Source organism: Euphorbia lathyris, chromosome 1 (assembly GCF_963576675.1).
Source record: "Euphorbia lathyris chromosome 1, ddEupLath1.1, whole genome shotgun sequence".
NCBI lineage: Eukaryota > Viridiplantae > Streptophyta > Magnoliopsida > Malpighiales > Euphorbiaceae > Euphorbia > Euphorbia lathyris.
Genome location: NC_088910.1, coordinates 99,223,347 through 99,243,372, shown reverse-complemented (window position 1 = coordinate 99,243,372; position 20,026 = coordinate 99,223,347). Strand labels below are relative to the sequence as shown.

The following is a 20,026-nucleotide window of genomic DNA, read 5'->3' as shown; positions in this document are numbered from 1 at the left end:
TGGTCTATCAATGGTTTCTCGAAGGAAAGGTGTATTTCAAAAAAAAAAAATAAAAAATAAAAAATAAAAAAGGTTGCAGAGATGCACTTTAATGGAGGAGAGAGAGAGGATAAAGGAGAGAGTATTTAATGGTTTTAGGAGGGGAACTCAATAACTAAGAGTACTGTATCATTTTTTTCAAATAATTAAGATGAGATGAGAAACGCTAATGTTTAATGTGGCATGTTGACATACATTGACCAATCATTTTTCTCAATTGTACCCCATAAAGTAGGACATTTTAATCGTGCAAAATTGAAAATTATAAACCAAAATGTGATACAAAGCCAATGTTATACATCACACATGTAATTTACCCCCACATTATAACACCAAATAACAAACCATCTATCTTGAATGTGTTAGTAATCATCAAATTCACCAAGTTCCAGCCTGAGTGTTCCTTTCATTTAAATACCTACTGCTACATGAAAAGATTCCCTAAAATTTATAGTTCAAATGTGTACAACAATAAACGGCTCGGAAGGAAGAACCATTGTACACGGCTCGGATGGGAGAGCCATTGTATACGGCCGCTGCAAAAACCTTAAGGCCAGTTTTCCAGCAATCATACTTGACCCTGCGAAAAAGAAAAAACCATAAATGTAGAAAGCCTATAGAATGAAGAAATCCACGGGCGAAAAGGAAAGAATAAGGAGAAAGACACAAAAGAGACAGATTTAAGGCTCACAAGTGCCATTCTTTAAATAAACAAACAAAAATGCCTACAGAATAATAAAAATTATGCATATACAAACTATTATGCAAAATATGGTAAAACAAGAGAGCAAGTTATGCAACTCAAGACACCATGTATTAAAACTTAAGGATTCTAAAGCATCTATTTGCTTAACAATAATAAATGTGTCTATTTGCACTCAACTGCAGAAGAAGTGCTTGGCTTGTCAAATCTTATAGAGATAAATTATAGGATTAAACCCATATTTAACCAAATGGTATTCAAAATTTTGTCATTCACATAGATGGCATTTAACCCATTTTGGATGAAAAACTAACCTATTTGTCAAATTTTACTACATGACGCAATTTTTTATAAGTGAAATATACACATGACAATTGATTTAAAAAAAATCATATAGATTTAATATGTGGATAAATAAGCAATTAATTTTTTCCTTATTTATTAAGATATTAAGTCTAAAATGGGTTAAATGTCATTTATGGGAATACTCGAGGAGGCAAATGTTATCAAATAATACCACAGGGGCCAAATGACAATTTTGGATAACATAGGGCCCAAATATGGGTTTAATCCTAAATTATATTTTAGGTGGCAGCAACCAGACTTACTCCACCCATGTGTTTCTTCATCATCGTAGCATGCTTCCGTCCAGAAAGATGATACTTGTATACTCCTTCACTATTGCATACCACATTACAAATCGCACATACTCTCACTGCCTCCTGAGCAGCCCCGCCCGCAACGATTTTTCTTCTCTTTGTCTCCAAATTTTCTAGTGTTGTTGCTTTCTTCTTAGCCCTTTGTATGCTGCTAGGTGTTGCCTTTTTAGGGTCTAACTGGGGACCAATTGAGGGGTTTGTCGCTGAAGAAACACTGGGCCCAGCAGCAGCTACCTGCAATTTCTCCAGATTTTTCCTGTGTTTCTTTCCCAATTTATGCTTGTCAAGTACATCCTTGCTGTTACAATCCACCTTACATACTTCACAGTATGCAGATTGAACAACCTTCGTTTTCTTTTGGCGCTTATTCGAGTTTCCATTTCCCTGAGTCTGATATGCATAGTTAGGCCACACGGTAGGTGCTTGTTGTGCTAAAGCTAACTGTTCCATCCCATTATGAGCTACTGAGACATTCTGCATATACAATGAGATCTTAATATTCTTTTGCTAATGTAATACAGAAACTGCAAAAGAATGTGCAAATAGAAACAAAAGTAACAAAATTTAGGTTCCACCATAAAGAAGCTAGGAGCTCAATCCCAAAAACTCAAGGTCTGTGACTGTCCCAACCAATGTAATCCTGAGTTTAAATATATGCGCAACCAATAAACACATGCATACGCGACACAAAACGTCGGACAATGAAATGTCACATATGTGCAAAAGAAGAAGGATTAAAATAGCTCTTTACCATCCTTAGGTAGGTTGTATTTTCTTTTCTTATTTAAGGTAGGTTAGAATTATTAGGGTGATTTAAGGTAAGTTTAGAATTATTAGGGCCATGAATGTAGGAGGCTAGCTATACTTTCCTTTTCCTTTTTTTTCCTATTTAAGAGAATGAGCCTGTACTAATTCATTATGCAATCGATTAATGAAATCTTTATTTCTTTCTTCTAAATTCTCTCTCTATTCTATCTTTTCTCTGTTTATCTCGACCTCTCTCTAATCTTCTCTCTTCTTTCTCTATTCTTCTCTTCTCCTAAGATCTTTTCTATCCTAATCTTATTGTCAGAAATCCTAATCTTACTATCAGAAATCCTAATCCTGACATGAAACTTGTATGATTGTATCACCACCCACACCACACATAATTTAGTTGAATCTGCCAGCTGTCTCAATCTTATGAGATTTTTTTTAGCCCCTTCAATGACGGTCATTTATAATTGACACCATCTAGGTTTTCATAGGGCTAACTAATCAGACTGAACACACACACACACTGAGGTCCATAAATAAAAGATTACCACTCAAATACTCTTCACATCAAAAACAGCGAGCGACAATTTAGCTTTATCAGAAAACAAAAAATATTTTAATCAAAGCATACAACAAGACAAAAAAAAAAAAAAGACACCTTTGCACCTTAGAAGCAGTCCTATACACTAACATCATTTCCCCTGAAGAGAATGGAGTAATTACATGTCCAGAAAGAAAAAATCTGGTCATGATAGCAACATTCTAGTGCGCACTTAGTATGCTTCACATGTACTCATCACTCAACATTATTAAAGAACAGTCAATAGAAGACTAGTTAAGGCATGAGATAAAGAAGAGTTTTAAATTATAATGATACCATTTGACTATATCAGAATGTTAATCAGCCACCACAACATTGCCTCATAGCTTTTATATATTCAACTTTGAAGATAGAAAATATTACTAGAAATTAAAGACAGAAAAATCTCAAAATTGAATTGCAAAAGCAGAAAATAGCTTTCTATGAAGCTAATTAATAACAATCTTTATTCAGATTTCGGAAATGAATAGGCTTTAATTGTGGGTTCTTCATAAGGTCTAATATTTTTTTCTACAACAATAATCGGATAAGGTCTAAATTTGCCTCTAACGTTTTTGGGAAGTGCAAATATACCCCTAACTAAGAAATAATAAAATTTTGTCCTTAACTTTTCCAACGTGGAGTAATTTTGGGCACAGGTACTGGCGGAATCAGACCTTGACTGCTTGGCCTAGTTATTGAAGGCGCACAAAGGCACAAGGCTCAGTCGCGCGCCTAAGTAACAACAATTAATATTTCTAAAATGCAACAAATAGTCAAATACTAAATAATATCCAATTATCCATAATCTTAATCATAAAATGCATGAAATAAATTTCAAATTAACTACTAACTCTTCCATTATCATAATTCATGATGAAAATTCCACATCAAAAGACTAAAGTTCAACCAAATTCTACATTAATTAACTAATAATCTAATAACTACTTTTCATCAAGTATGAAGTCTCCATTTCCGGTATTTCTAATCTATTCGAAACGGAGTAGCATTTTTCTATTGTTCTTTGTGATATTCCTGTCATCTTAATATTCTTTCCTTTATTATTTATATCTAATTTCAGTTGTAGATCATATGGGTAATAGAAAAAGACTAAGATCAAAACATCATCTTTTTAACTTGGAACCCTAAAAAACAGTGTGTAGCTTCTAAATTTGCGCCTAGGCAAGGCCCTAGGCTCAAAAAGAAGCACTCAGTTGCGAGTCTGCATTTTGGCCGCTTCTCAAGTGAAATGCTTGGAGCTGTCACATATGTGCAAAAGAAGAAGGATTAAAATAGCTCTTTACCATCATTAGCTGTCATTCTATCTATTTAGTGAATTGCAGTAATTCCTATTCTTATTTAAGGTAGGTTGTATTTCCTTTTCTTATTTAAGGTAGGTTAGAATTATTAGAGTGATTTAAGGTAGGTTTTATTTCCTTTTCTTATTTAAGGTAGGTTAGAATTATTAGGGTGATTTAAGGTAGGTTGTGATTCCTATTTCTATTTAAGGTAGGTTAGAATTAGAGAGATGAATTTGTTAGGCCATCTTTACTTTCTTTTTCCATTTTTCCCTATTTAAGAGAATGAGCCTGTACTAATTCATTTTGCAATTGATTAATGAAATATTTCTTTCTTTCTTTCTTCTAAATTCTCTCTCTTTTCTCTGTTTATCTCGATCTCTCTCAAACTTCTCTTCTTTCTCTATTCTTCTCTTCTCCTAAGATCTTTTCTGCCCTAATCTTAGTGTCAGAAATCCTAATCCTGACAAGAGCCTAGCTCCTTTTGAGCTCGATGCAGGCCTTCAATAACTATGCTGCTTTGAGTGCGATAAAAAAACCCCAGCCCATATGGGCTAGGCTTAATTTCTTTTGCGCCTACCCAGGCGAAAACAACCCTGTTTTGGTCTGGGCTGAAAAAAAAAATGCACAACCCTTCATCCAATTCATCTATTGGTGGTGCAATCAAGACCCTCGCAGATTAAGATGTAAGGGGGCAGAGATAGAACAAGCCCAGCTTGGGTGCGCAGAATTCTCGTGCCTCTGCCACTGGGCAGTCAGCAATCTTGTTTTATGATGAGTTCCGTTACATGGAACAAAATTGGGCCAAATACCATTATCTAGTCGAAAATTGCTCCAACGTGGAAACATTAAGAACAAAAATTTAACATTTATTAGGTTAATGTATATTTACAGTTACAACAAATGTTCAGAGGCAAATTTTGACCTTATACCACAATAATCACGGCTGCTACTATTAAAATCCTCAATGTTACTTATAATCAAGTGCATTTATCTAAACATCCGAAATTGGAAGAGATCTCTAGTGATCCAGTAAATATAATATTGTTTCCGCACAAAAAAAGGGGAGAAAAACGAAAACTCGAAGAAGTAATAGAAAACGAACCACTTACAGCAGCGCCAACATATCCAGTGGAGTCAGTTCCATATTGCTGAACAGCCTCCTTAGCAGCCCAACCTTGCAAATTGTGGTCATAATAGTACCCAGAAGCATCGGCCTGTTGATAAGACAAGGCAAGAGGCTGTGTAACTTGCGGAACCGCTGTCACTGAGGGGTAAGAGTCAACCCCAGGCGGTCTGAGGTCAGTGGTGGAGGGGGCAGCGGAAGGGTCAGGAAATACATTAGGGAAGGGGAGAGGAATACTAGGGTTTTGAGAATAGTAAGAGGGATGAGAAGAGTAGTATGGGTCTGATGGTTGGGGATTAGAACTAGGGTTAGGGTTAGGATGCATTTGATTGAGAAGATGAAACAGCGATTTTCTCACGAGGAAAAGGAATCACAAGAAACGAATTGTACCTTTGCTCATATATGTTGAATTGTGCACCCAAACAAAATTATGTAATCACTAGTTCTGTTCTGTCACATTGCAGATGCAGAGAATGAGAGAGAGAGAGAGAGAGAGGAACGAGGATATCATCAATTACCTAAAATAGTTTTGTGAAAAACCCTTTAATAAAACATAGTACCATTTTTTTTAATCTTTTTCAGATTCATACTATATATCATATTTTTAATCATAATTTTTTTTTTTATCCAAATCAAAAGTGAAAATTGCAGTTCGCTTTGGATAAATTGAATTACTCCAATTTATTGAAATAGTTCAATTCATGAGGGAAACGGTGTTACCTTTTATATGGTAGCTATTTCCTTCCAATTTAACAACCAATATAACAAATTTAGGATGTTAAAGAGATGTCAATTTCGATTTTTATTAAACACATTTTGTTAATATGAACAATGTTGCCCTGCTACAAAAAGGAACAGAAAGACTACAAATAGCAAAATCTCATTATCTCTAAGTCTCTCCGCCGCCGCTGTGTGAGAGTTTTCTCGTCTCTTCGTTCGTTCGCTTCGTAAGAGTTTTTGTCCCGTAATCTGATTCAGTGAGTTCTCGAGTAGTGGTGCCCGAGGTTTTGAAGTAGAAGGTGTCGGAGTGCTCTTGTTGCGAGGCTGCGCAAAGCTTTTGGTAGATCGGAGATGGAAGATGGGATGAATAGCCTGCAGATTGGTGAGGAGGAGGGCGAAGGGTTGGATTTGGGGCTTACCGTGAGTGAAGCGGGAAGGAGCGACGAGGGACTATGTCTCGTCGAGAGGTTTGTAACAGACAACTGGTTAATTTTCCTGCCATGAAAATCAAATTGGCGAACCTCTGGCGTCCAGGGAGAGGGATTTCGATCCATGAGTTAGCCCCGAACCTGTATGGCTTCGAGTTCTTTCATATGGTTGATCGGGATAGGGTGTTAGCGGGAGGTCCCTGGTCGTTCGACAATTACATGCTGATTATGAACATCTGGTCAAAAGGTACGAATCTTGAATCCGTTTCTCTGGATTATATGAATATTTGGGTGCAAATTTATGAGCTCCTAGTGGGGGCTATGTCAGAGAATGTGGGAAGGCAATTGGGGGAGTTCCTAGGTCAGTATTTGGAGTATGATGTGAATAATAACCTGGGCATCTTCAGACAATATATGAGAATCAAAGTCTCAATTGATGTCAATAAGCCCCTAAAGAGATACAAGAAGATACGTCGAACGAAGGATGAATGGTCGTTTATAAAATTCAAGTATGAGAGACTTGGCATTTTATGTTATCTTTGTGGAATGTTGGGTCATTCAGATAGGTTCTATGGAAGACTCTTTGAAAGTCAGGGAACTGAGCTGACAAAGGAGTGGGGGGAGTGGTTGAAAGTCAGGGAACTGAGGGAACCAGGTGACGACAGAAGCAGCGTAGGAGGAGGGTCAAGGTGGCATGCTTCATGCCATCAAACACAGACTAATAAGGGGTTCCATAAACAAGTTTCAATAGCAGATGGGATTCTCTTTCAGGAGAACCAGCAGAACACTAATCCAAATATTGGGGTCCTCAATCAGGCTAGCTCCGCGGGTGCACAGAGCAAGCAAAAATCAGGTTCCTCACTTGGCTTGGGAGAGCAGGGAGGCAAAACCAATACGGGATGAGAGGATGTTAGCATGGAAAGTGATAACAACCCAAATTATTCTAGAATGAGGAATAAAGGGAAAATTAATAGAAATAATGGCAAACCATTATTTCCTATAAAAGTGACTCTAGTGTAAGGGGGGACTATCTTTGTAATCATATTATGTAATGAGGGAAGAGTGACTCTAGTGTAGCATTCAAACATTGTATTGGTCATTGACCGTAGACCTCGACTTGGTATAGGAAACACTGTAGGGGGAGTGACCTATCACATTGGACTTGTCACTAGGTATGTCGGCATTCTACAATCTCAAGTAGTCGCCTCCTACTACTATGGGATGGGACCTCTTGGATGTAACACTGCTACTTATATATGAATAACATCATCTGCGTATTTTTCATTCTTGTGTGCCTTGTATATTGTCCATGCTTGTGTATGAATGTAATGGTTGCCTATATGATTATATAGTATGTATATTACTATCTCCCATATATATAGCTTATGTCTAACCCCTATGCATGGTAATTGTAGATAAGGTGATCTAATCCTCTTAGTTGGCTTACTTCGGGGTAGACAAGTAAGCGCCACACGGATCCCTTTGACTGGCACCGTGACATTTGGTATCAGAGCCTAGTTTACGATACTTTGGAAAGACCATGTCAATCACCAATTCTAAACGCATGGAAGCCCTTGAGAGGCGGTTCAAGGATCTCGATCTCAAAAAAATTATCGCAGCAGTCAAACATGGTAGGCGGATTAAAGACCTAGAAGAGGCAATACTAAAAATCCAGAGGGAAATTGGAGAAGGCCATGTAGCCAGTGTTGGTCCTGTGTGATTAGTTCCAAGGGGGGGTTAGAAACTAATATAACTTTTTCAAATTTAATTATGCTGACTTAATATAATTTCTTGAGTTTATTGACTCAGCTTTGGTCAGCACGGCCGATTGTAGCGTAAGACAGCTCTAGTTAGATGTTGACTAGAACTATTTTACATATGAGTTGAGAATTGACACTTTCGTGGTCAGCTTCCAACTCAGCACTCTTATTTACTCAGTGTTAGTTTAAACAATTTGTATGCCGAGTAAATATAACAAGCAACATATACAGATATATATATATATATTGAGAGAAAGTTTAGAGATTACTCAGCACGACTTATCCTGGTTCGGCCTCTCCGCCTACGGCCAGTCCCCAGAATCCCTCTGGGCTTTTTAAATCCAATACTGAGCTCTTTAAAGGTAGAGCACAAACCGTTTACAAGGCAGTTGAATATGCAAGAGTACCTTCCTCTATTCGTCTACTCAACGCCTACTAAGTGCTATAACTGAACACTTAGATTTCTCTACCACTGAGTATTTAAAACCAAATATTCAGCACAACACTTTCAATTTACAATTGATACAAGTTTGTTCTTTTCAGATGAAGAACACCTTAGATGATTACAAAATCAATCTAGCTTTTACACAAGTATAGAAAATTGGTGTAAGATCTCTTTTTGTTTTAATGTGCTTTGTTTGTATATATTTCTCTTGTTGTGAAGCAGCTAATGATCCAAGAATGATCATGTCCTTTTATAGTTGAGGTCTGAAGCAGAAATGATTTGAATCTTAGATTTGTCCGTTGATCCAAACGGCTCCTTTTTGAGATAAGGCCCTGGTCAGCTTCAGATTTGCAGGCCAATCCTGTCGTCTGAATTTCCACAGTCGCCAGGCTTGTCTTCTTCTTGCAGGTTTCGTCTTCTTGTGCCAGTTCATCTTTTAGCTAACGAACAGTTGACCCATGCATCTCGAAATTGGCTTTTGTGTAATTCCAAGGTTCTGGATTGGTGCAGACAGTTGTCGGATCTTGTCTTTTAGCAAACGGATCATTCGTGTTGTCCTGAAGATCACTCAGCTTGTCTTTGATAGCCGTTGTCTTCGATTGTTGCTAATACAGATATTGAGTTCTCTTTAACTCAGCTTCCATGGTCAGCTTCGTTCTGCACGACAGTTCTCAAGAAGACTTTTCTACTTTTGATACTGAGTTTCGTTCCACTCAGCTTCGATGATTAGCTCGATCTTTAAGCTTCTGTTCTGAAGATAACTTATCTTCTTTTAGCTGAGTTCCACTTTACTCAGCTTGTGCTGTGATCTTATGCTGACTTCGTCCTGTCTTACTTTTTATTTCTATTTGTATTTATATTTATACTCAACATTGAACCAACATATTAGTACAATTAAATCAAAGCACTTAAATTTAATTGTCCCTTGATCATGGATTAACTTAAATAATTTCGTCAAATCAAAATCATGTGGAAAGGTGTTTCAACAGCCAGTACTAAAGAAATTGACATGCGTATTGATAGCCTTGAAGAGGCAATGCTGAAACTTCAAAGTGGAGATGAAAAAACAAATCCGGCATGGGCCGAGGTGTCAAAAACTATAACACTCATGGCCACGGGGGCTAATGTTGCATTATTTCAAGCCATTGTGGCTAAGGCTAATGTCTTTAGGGCAATGATAGCCCAAACTGAAATTTTTGAATTCGTGATGACGAATGTTAATGCTATTCAGGAAGTAATAGCGAAAAACAATTCCCAAACTAGTCAATCTTTCGGGGGTGGTGTGTCTCGAGGAGAAGGGAGAAACATAAATAATGAGAATGCTCATTTTACAAGTGAACAAGAGATAAATAAGCTTACGACGGCTGTGGGCCATGTAGAAGCTGCTTAGAAAAAGTTATTCGATGTGATGGATAAAATATGGGCGAAAGAAGGAGAATGGATTGATGCCATTAGACAAGATTTGGAAGAAGTGTAGATGAAAGTTGAATCTCTATCCCTAACTGGGGGAAGTCACTAGGGGTACGCAAAGCTCAAAATTCGAGACCTGAAATCTTTCGGAGGAAATCAAGACACAAAAGAAGTGGACAACTTTTTGTTCGATTTGGGAAGCTATTTTGCAGCTACAAAGACAAGCCTGGATTTGGAACGTCTAGAAGTGGTACCGATGTACATAGAGGGGGACGCCAAACTCTTGTGGAGACGTAAAATAGGTTCGGGATCAGTCAACACTTGGGAAGACTCCAAATAAGAGCTTAAAGCCCAGTTCTCTCCAGAAAATGTTCAATTTACAGCCAGATGTAAACTAAGTAAGCTACAACAATTCGATACTGTCCGAGAATATGTACGAAGTTTCCAGGCCATTACCCTAGAAATTCCGGAGATGCAAGAGGAAGATAAGTTCTTTAGCTTTATGAAGAGCCTAAAACCGTGGGTGAGACACGAGCTGACCCGAAGGGGAGCTAAAGATCTTTTCGCAACGATTTCAGCAGCTGAAAGCCTATATGATTTCTAGAATAATATAAAGAGGAAGTTTCCTTCATGTGCAGATTCAGATTTCAGGGATAACAAATGGAGTAGACCTCTGAGTGGGGAAGGTGAGCGAAACTACCCCTCACTAGGAAATGAGAGGCGAACATGGAATTTTAGTAACTCTGAGCATCGGCCCTTCCCAGGGAATAACTCAGAAAGAAGAAATTCTCCATAAAGGACTATATATCCCAACACTCAACCTTCAAGAAACTTCCCACCAAGAAATCAGTCTTATACACCTAAATCATTGGCATGTTTCATTTGTAGAGGACCGCACAAGAAGTCGAATTGCCCCAAACAGTCATCTCTTGTTGCATTACATGCGATACGAGAAGAAGAGAGTGTCACAAGGGAAAGAGAGTGAGAAAAATCTGAACCTTCTGTGATGGGATCTCTTCGGTTCTTGGGAGCCTTGGAGATACAAATAAAGGAAACAGAAGCTAGTATAGAGAAGGGACTTATGTATGTGAAAATGGTCATTAATGGCAAGAACACAAGAGTTTTGATCGACACGGGAACCACCGATAATTTTATTGCAGATACCGAAACCTATCGATTAGGCCTACATGTATTGAAAGAGACAGGAAAGATCAAGGTTGTGAATTCCCCAACTCAATCTATTGTTGGAACGGTACAACATGTACCTTGCAAGTTAGGACCTTGGATAGGCATGATAGGATTCACAATCGCACCGATGGATGACTTTGATGTAGTTTTGGGATTGAATTTTCTGAAACAAAGCTTTGCAATCCCCATTGTGTCAGCAAGTTGTCTTCTTTTCATGAACCATGATCTGTGCGTTATACCGATAACAATGAGCACAATCTGAGAGAAGAAGTGCATCTCGGCAATACAGTTTAAAAAGGGAATAAAAAGGGGAGAGGCGTCATATTTGGTAGCTCCTGCAGGTGACGACTCGGAAGGAAGTTTCATCGTCCCTCGAATCCTCGAACGAGATGTTAATCATGCTAGACTGATTATCGGGTACAAAAGCCCCAGCAAAAGCTTTGTATCAAATGGTGCTTCTAGAACTAGCAGAGTTGAGGAAGTAGTTAGATGAATTGTAAGCGCCACATGGGTACCTTAGACTGGCCCCGTGACACTAAGAACACGCTTAGGCTATCTCCTCTTGGAACTTTATATGCTCTCAAGCGCACTGGCACCAATATCTATTGTATCACTTATTTATTAATCCATCAAAATAAGTAAAGCTTTAAAGGTAACCCATAAAATTTGATAATTCAACCAAAGTTTTTTTCCTCTTATACTCTCTCTTTCGTAAACTAGCCGTTATACACCTTTAATAATAATAATAAAGTATATATTATTAGTCCTATAGCAAAACCACGTGTTTTGATCTATGTCTAATCCTATTATATTTCATATATAATTTTGTTCAGTTTTCAGTTATACCAACTTTTTTTAGATAACCTAATAGATATTCAAATTATCCTAATTTCAACGAACCGAATCAATCTAAATAAACAACCATCTAAACTCATTTTTCAATTAAGTTATCGGTTATTTTCATACTTTGTTCACTCCTACTAACTAAGGTCAAGACAAACAAATCTATAAGAGTTCACAATGAATTTAAACTTCTATACATAAGAGCTAAAATTTTGACGGAATTGCACAATTTAACATCACATTTAACAAACTATGATATCAACTTCTTTTCAATCAGAACAACCTTATTTTTTGCAAATCAAAAAATTCTATCATCACTATAAATTCTTCAAAGCAAAACTATTGACATGTTTTTGTGTGTGTGTTCAAATAAAAGAATGAGAAAAAGCCTAATCTGCTTGCTTCATAGAGGACTGAGATAGATCCTCACACCCAGCATCCAAATTCCAAAATCAAACAATGAAACTAACAGATTAAAGACATAAAATTTGAGAGAAATAAAGCTGTAATCACCAGATGAGAAAGAAACTTCAGAAGCTAATAACAGCATCCTTACGCTTAAGAAGTGATTCATGGTTGAACCATAACCCATCTTCTCCAATTGATCCTGCAATTATAGTCTGCTGTTCTTCTTTAGTTTTAGCAGTATGAGCTCTCTTATGACCTCCCAAAGCTTGCCCTGTCTCAAAATTCTTATAGCAGATATGGCATTTATGCTCCTTTCTCTTATTTGACTGCTCACTACTTGTCACTTCCTCTTCCATTGCATCTTCCTTGCTTATTATTGTCTCATTACTACCCTCAATTTTCATTGAAACTATGCTTTTTGTTCTGTGAACTGTTTGGTGCCCACCAAGTGCTTGATATGTGCCAAACTTCTTTTTGCAGATTCTACATTCGAATTCGTTCTTCTTCTTCTTCAAATCATCTTCTACATTTCCCCAATTAGCTTCATCAAATTCAACTTCTTCTGTAAAAAGATCATGGCTTTCTTCTGATTCAGCAATCCCCTTCTCTATCTCAGATTCAATTGGAACTTCGGATTCAGCAATCACCTTCATTTCTTCATTACAGTCACTGCATTCTAAGATCTTATGGTTAGAATCTGAAGCACAAGAGTCCAAAATCTCCTCCTCCTCCCTCCTTGGCTTCTTCCTCCCAGATTCATTACCATAAGAAACCTCATCTCCTTCTTCCTCAATTATCCCATTTCCCTCATTTAAGTCCTCCAATTCATACAAGCCCCTGGAGAGCAACATCAAACACATAGCCACTTCTTCCACTTCTTGCTCATTTTCAAAATCAGAAACAGAAACAGAAACAGAAACAGATTCATTCAAGCTAGAAAAGGAAGAATTAGGAGTAGCCTTTGCCTTGTACCTCATTCGATTTGATCTCTTCTTTCGTACAAGACTCACAGTATCAGAATCTGGTAAAGTCATTGAAATCAGATTAGGCATTGATTCTCCGGCGATCTTTTGCTTCCCGGAATGCAGTCTCATATGACCAGTGAGAGATCTTAAACTCCGGAAACCTTTACCACATTCTTTGCATCGAACTCCGTTCCTTTCTTCGATTGAATGATGCCTCATATGGCCATGAAGAGATCTTGGTGAACCAAATTGTTTGCCACAAACGCTGCATTTCACATTTTCTTGCAATGTGACAGTATCATCAGTGTGATTGAAGTCTGAAGATTTCCATGATTTCTTGGGGTTTTCTCTTAGGCCATAGCCTTCAATACCCATATCACAGGTTTCAAATTTAACCTTTTCTTTAGCTGAATTTCTGCCTAAATGATTCCTCATGTGACCACCCAAGATTCTTCCGCTCAAGAAACTCTCATTGCAGAATTTACACACATGTTTGGTTTCATGATCTTGTTGCTCCATTGGATGTATTTTTCAGCAATGAAAATGGAACAAGTAAGAATTTCAGATCAAAAGAAGAAGCAAAAAGGATCAAACTTTCCAGTAAAATGGAAGATTTTGATGCCACATTCCAGGGGAACAAGCATAAGGGAGTTCAAGAAACAGAGGAATCGACGAAGACACAGATCAAAAAGAAGAAAATTTCAGAGACTTGATTGAGGGTTTTCACTATATAGTGTGAAAACTATTCAAGGGCATTCATGTAGATGGTAAATGTTACGAGATTGAGGCTTGAGAATGGTTTAATGGTAAACGTTACAAGATTGTTGGGGCAAAACAGTTTTTTTAATTTTTTTTTTTTTTAATTTCATTAATGACATTATAACATTAATTTTTTTTTAGAGAATAAAATTATAGTAGGTTTTCGTAACTAAAGATAAAAGAAACAAAATCAGAGATTTAAGAAAATATTGAAAAATAAAACAATTTTTTTAACATAACATCGTGTGCGTTTTCAAGATTTAGTATTGGAATGTAAGAGGTTTTAATGATCGTCTTAAGCAACATGAAGCTTATCTTCTTGTTGCCAAAGATAGGTTGTGTGCGTGCGTTGGGTATTCTTGAAGCTCAGGTTAGGGATGGTAATAAAGCTAAGGTTTGGGCTGGATTTAGGTTACCTAATTGGAACTGGTTTTGTAACTCTTGTGTTTCAACTAGCAGGATTTGGGTTTTGTATAACCCTAATGTAGTCAATGTGCGGATGTTATTTGAAACTGATCAGTTGCTTCACTATGAAGTCATTTTGGGATAGTATACTTTTGAGTGGTCAATTGTTTATGGGAAGAATAATAGAGATGAAAGACTATTACTGTGGAATACTTTGGAGAGTTTGCATATTTCTAGGCCCTGGATTTTTCAAAGAGATTTTAATGATCTGCTTTGCCAAGAGGATAAGATTGGAGGTACCCTTTTTAACTTGCCTTTTTCAGACTTTACTACAATGGTTGAGGCAACTAATCTCGTTCAGTTAAACTGTATTGGCGGCCCATATACTTGGACTAATAACCAATTGGGTGGGGATAGAATTTGGAGTAAATTGGATAGGGTCTTTGTTAATGAAGATTGGCTGGATAAATTTCAGCACTGTATTGTCGGCCCGTATACTTGGACTACTTGGACTAATAACCAATTGGGTGGGGATAGAATTTGGAGTAAATTGGATATGGTCTTTGTTAATGAGGATTGGCTGGATAAATTTCAGCAGTGTATGCTATAATCTTGCCTTGTGGAGTTTCTGATCATTCTCCTATATATTATCGTTAATTTGAAGATAGACATTGTTAGAGGGAAATCTATGTTTCGTTTCTTTAACATGTGGGTATCCCATCCTTTGTACAATGACATTGTGCAAACTATCTGATAGAAACATGTGAATGGTTGTTGTATGTACAAAGTTTGGAAGAAGTTGCAATTGCTTAAGTATGAGCTCAAAAACCTTAATAAGGTGGAATTATGTGATATCTCAAACAAGGTTAAGATACAAAGGCAGATGGTTGAACAACTGCAAACTAACCTACAGTCAGATCCTACCACTGAATTCTTACAGGAGAATGAGAGATCTATGAGCCAACAACTGTTTCACTTACTAGGATTGGAGGAGAGCTTTTACAAGAAGAAATCCAGAATTAACTGGATCCATCTTAGGGACAGTAATACATCATTTTTCCATAAGCAATTTTAAGCTAGAAGGACCTTTAATAAGATTTCCCAACTAACTTTAGCAAATGGTTATGTGATTAATAGTCAGGAGGAAATAATTAAAGTTATGGTTCGGTTTTACATTGATCTTATTGGTACTACTAGAGATACTAGAGACCACATTGATTCGAGTGTGTTGGCAAAGAGAATTTATTTTACAGGACATTGATGTTACTATATTGTGTAGTCTTGTCACTAATAGCGAGGTTAAAGCTGTATTATGGAGCATTAATACATCTAAAACTCCTGGTGTTGATGGATATAATAGCTTCTTCTTCAGACATAGTTGGTCTATTGTAGGCCCTGAGATTTGTCAAGCAATAAAGGAGTTTTTCATCAGTGGAAAATTATTGAAACAGGTTAATGCTACTGCATTAGTTGTAATCCCTAAAATCAGTAATCCTCAAGGGCTTGGTGATTTCAGGCTCATTGCTTGTTGTTATGTGCTTTATAAAATCATAACTAAAATCGTAACCTTGCGCTTTAATATGGTCATTAACAAGTTAATTAGCCCTCATCAGTTAGCATTTGTGTTTGGCCATAGAATTGCAGATAATGTTTTATTGGCTCATGAGCTCATCAGGAATTATCATAGGGATAACAAAAGCTTGAATTGTGCAATGAAGATTGATCTAATGAAGGCATATGACTCAATTGATTGGGATTTTATAGAAAAAGTTCTAATTGGCCTAAATTTTCCCATGCAATTTATTCAGTGGGTGATGACTTGCATTAGGAGTCCTTCTTTATCCTTAGTTATCAATGGAAGCTTGGAGGGATTCTTTCCTGGAGCTAGGGGCCTAAGGAAAGGAGATCACATGTCTTCTATTCTCTTCATACTGTGCATGGAGTATTTGTCTTTATTGCTGATTTTTAATTTGTCACCATTTTTTAAGTATCATAAAGGTGCAAGAGTATGAGGCTCAACAATCTTTCCTTTATTGATGATCTCTTTTATTTTGCAAGGGGGAACCTGACCCAGTTCAAGAATTGATGAATGGTTTGCGCCATTTTGCATGTGTGTCTGGCTTGCGAGTTAATTGTAATAAAATCAATGTGTTTCTAAGTAAAAGTGTCTATAGGGATCATTGAGCCTCTATTTTGAATATTTCTGGATTTTAGGAAGTTTTTCTTATACATGATTTGGGTGTACCTTCCACTAAATTGAATAAAACTGGCTGCTTCAGTCTTGTGGATTGAATCACTAAGAGGATTGAATCATGGGGGGCGAAACACTTATTCTATGTCAGGCGTTTGCAACTAATTGTCTCTGTTCTCCACAGTATGCATGTTTATTGGGCATCGATGTTCATATTATTGAAAACTGTCATTAAAGTTGTGGATCAAAGGTTTCGTTGTTATCTTTATAAGGGCATCAATTTTGGTAAAGGTGATATGGTTGCATGGAAACAAGTATGTAAACCAAAAAAAAGAAGGGGGCTTAGGTATAATTGATTTGGAGTCTTGGAATGTGGGTGATATGGGTAAATCCATCTGGAATATTATGTCTAACCAGCAGTCTCTTTAGGTATAATGGATCAAACATAATAAATTAAGGAATTTAAGTTTCTGGGGGTGTCCAAACCTGCTAATGCAAGTTGGAGTTGGAGGAAACTATCCAATTAAGAGAAGTTTACAAGGAGAAGTTCAGGTATAAGCTGGGGAATGGGCAAACATTCTATTTTTAGTTTGATCCCTGGGTTGATGGCAAACATTCCTAAGAACTGTAAAGTTACTGATGTATGCAGGAATGAGGTTTGGAATCTAAATGACCCAGTAGATAGGTCTACTGGCTAAAGTTGGCAGTATCCCGATTCTTCATGATGTTCATGAAAATGTTACTTGGCCTCATACAAAATTTGGTTACTACTCTATTGCATCCGTATGGAATTTGCTTAGAGAAAAGAAAAAGGATGTTTCTTGGTACAAACTGGTTTTAGGGTAGGGGCTCGATCCCTCGTTGTAGCTCTATCCTTTAGCTTGCTTTGCACAGAAGAATTGGTGTCAAGGAACATTTAGCTAAAATGGGTATTATTCGCACTGCAACACGTATGTTGTGTAACAAAAATAATGAGAATATTGAATGTCTCTTCTTCCAGTGTCCTATCACTAAAGATATTTGGTGGTCCACTGTTAATCGGTGCATGAAGGCAATTGTAAATATGGGGTGGAGGCATATTATTAGTTGGTTAAGTAGGAGAGCTCAAGGGAAGTCTTTCCTTGCTTATTCTCGTAGAACTTCCTTTGCTGTTACAATTTATCAGATTTGGATTGCAAGAAATAAACTCTGCTTCTAGGGGACGATCTTTGATAGGCAGGGTATTATGCGGTCTATTTGCTTCTTTGTGAAACTCAAACTACGGAATATTAAACTTCCTTGTAATTTTGATTGGTCTATTTAGGATTAATTTTGATTAGCATGTGCCCTTGCCAAATGTCTCCAAATGCCTGGTTGCAGCTTTTTTGCTTTGCAAAAGTTTGTGAAGATTTAGATATTAATTTAACTAGAGCTCTACTTTGGTTAGGCTGGAAGACCATTAAAAAGACAACAAATGATATGCTCTATTGTTTGATAAGGCGCCGTCAGAGAGGGTTATTGCCCGAGAAAATGAAGAGTATACGTTGTTGGGATTTATGTCCTATAGATAATTGTTTTATGATATAAATATTAATGAATAAATTGTTTATTTAATCATCTGTTTTAATAAGATATAGTATAATTAAAACTATATATAAAAGGCATTAATCTTTTGTAAGTAAAAGTAATCCCCAAGTTTATTTAAGTAGTTATAAAGTGTTCATACAAGCATGAAGTGAGACTGTACTTTATAATAGACCAATAAACTCAAAATCAACCCAAGTCAAGTAATGTGTTAAAAGGGTTGGCATATTACTGTTGAGACTTGCATGTAACAGTGTTTTCTGTCGAGACAGAGAGCTGATCTCATAAGCTTTAGATATGAAGATATCTAGACAGTTACATGGATCTGGTGAATAAGTTCATTAGGATTGGGACTCGACTTAAGATAACATTATGGATAGATTTATCTAAGTGTCAACTATACATCTCATTGGTATTAGTATGTATAAGTAATCCTCAGACTCAAATAATCATTAATTAGTGATTCTGGATTATGGAGTGTGATGCTTTGATTCTGTGCAAGCACGATCCGCTATAGGGGAGGCCCTAGGGTGTGTGAGAGCAGGGTTGGGTATCACATAAAGTAATTGCAGGATAGTTAATGTTAGATTGAGCATTCTTCATGCCTGATAAATAGGAGATATATCCAAAAGGCCGCTTGTGGTGAATTAACTGAAATCCTTGTAAGGTGATAGAGTTAAGAGTAGAAATTGAGATTTCACTTAACTTATCTTTCAGAGTAAATTCAAGCTGGACAAGTAAAACAGACTCTTCGTTATATGTAACCTTGACACATTCCATGATTATAAGAATTGTCTAAAGGATACAATTGATGAAGGATCGGATTATACTAGACCTAATACGGAAAGGTAACCGTCAGAATCAACCTGACTTCTTATCGCTCTAGGGGAATGTGACGATTCTGGTAAAAACAGTCTGTGCACTCATTTCGTTATATGTTTAGTTTAAATAGGTTTGGTGAAAGTAATTTAAATAAACATATACGGCTAGTTGCGGTAAGAACCTAATGAGTCACACATAGAATTAAGACCGGATGACATAATGGTAATTTTAAGAGAGAGGACATGTATAGGCCGAAATATATATATAGGGGATTATTAAGTTGAATTAAGTGATTTATGTAGATAATTATAATTAGATTATATTTATGGTTAAATCAATTAAAGGATAATATTTATTGGATAGTATAATTTGATTATATCTCTAAATTATTATCCTAACTTAAATAAAAGAATAATATTGTTTAGAAGTGTAATTTTGATTATTATATTTCTAAATTAATATCGTAACTTAATATTTCTAAAAGAATAATTTTGATTATACTTATTAGATGTAAGTTATTTTTTTATAAATGTTTATTTATTAGAAAAACCAATGGGATTGAAAGTCTAATTAATTAAACTTAATGGGAATATGAGTTAGAATAATCAAACACTATAAATAGACCCCTATGTTGCATATTTCGACAATTCCAATTCTTAGAGAAGAAAAGTTCTTCATGTTTCTCATTCGATAAATTACTTTTTCGTTCCATTCGTTTCTTAGTTCGTGTGGATACCGTTAGAGGCAATCTACTCTTGGTTGCTATTTGGTTGATTACTAACTTTCAGTTTTGGTTTCTTGATTATGTTCGTGACTGTGTTCGTGATTGACGTGACATCCACGTAGGCACTTCGTTAGAAACAGTAGATAGTTCATCAAACTAAAGGTATTTTGTTTAATCCCTCTTTATATGAAATAGCGATTAATAGATCTTGGAAAAAGGGAAATAGATAAAATA

General features: G+C 36.5%; 2 protein-coding genes across 3 annotated transcripts; both read right to left on the bottom strand.

The window, feature by feature from the left end:
* Window positions 1-388: 388 nt before the first annotated feature.
* Window positions 389-5,720, bottom strand: LOC136208592 (uncharacterized). 2 transcript variants are annotated; one of them, XM_065999648.1, is made up of 3 exons: window positions 5,148-5,719; window positions 1,351-1,875; window positions 389-619 (listed from the first exon to the last, which is right to left on the bottom strand). In XM_065999648.1, the coding sequence occupies exons 1-3, from the start codon at window positions 5,484-5,486 to the stop codon at window positions 608-610; spliced, it is 876 nt and encodes a 291-aa protein (XP_065855720.1). In that variant the 5' UTR covers window positions 5,487-5,719; the 3' UTR covers window positions 389-607. The 2 variants fall into 2 exon arrangements, with proteins under 2 accessions (XP_065855720.1, XP_065855713.1); XM_065999641.1 differs by lacking the exon at window positions 389-619 and having other exon boundaries at window positions 1,154-1,875; window positions 5,148-5,720.
* A 6,765-nt stretch (window positions 5,721-12,485) lies between these two features.
* LOC136218827 (zinc finger protein ZAT1-like) lies at window positions 12,486-14,149 on the bottom strand. Its single transcript, XM_066005952.1, has one exon. The coding sequence runs from the start codon at window positions 13,845-13,847 to the stop codon at window positions 12,486-12,488; it is 1,362 nt and encodes a 453-aa protein (XP_065862024.1). The 5' UTR covers window positions 13,848-14,149.
* Window positions 14,150-20,026: the final 5,877 nt, after the last annotated feature.

What these genes read in the sequence shown, in the direction of transcription:
- LOC136208592 (XM_065999641.1), bottom strand. Translation starts at nt 5,486, where the DNA reads ATGCATCCTAACCCTAACCCTAGTTCTAATCCCCAACCATCAGACCCA. An exon ending in CTGGATATGTTGGCGCTGCT is followed by an intron (nt 1,876 to 5,147) that starts GTAAGTGGTTCG and finishes TTGTATATGCAG; the next exon opens with AATGTCTCAGTAGCTCATAA.
- LOC136218827 (XM_066005952.1), bottom strand. Translation starts at nt 13,847, where the DNA reads ATGGAGCAACAAGATCATGAAACCAAACATGTGTGTAAATTCTGCAAT.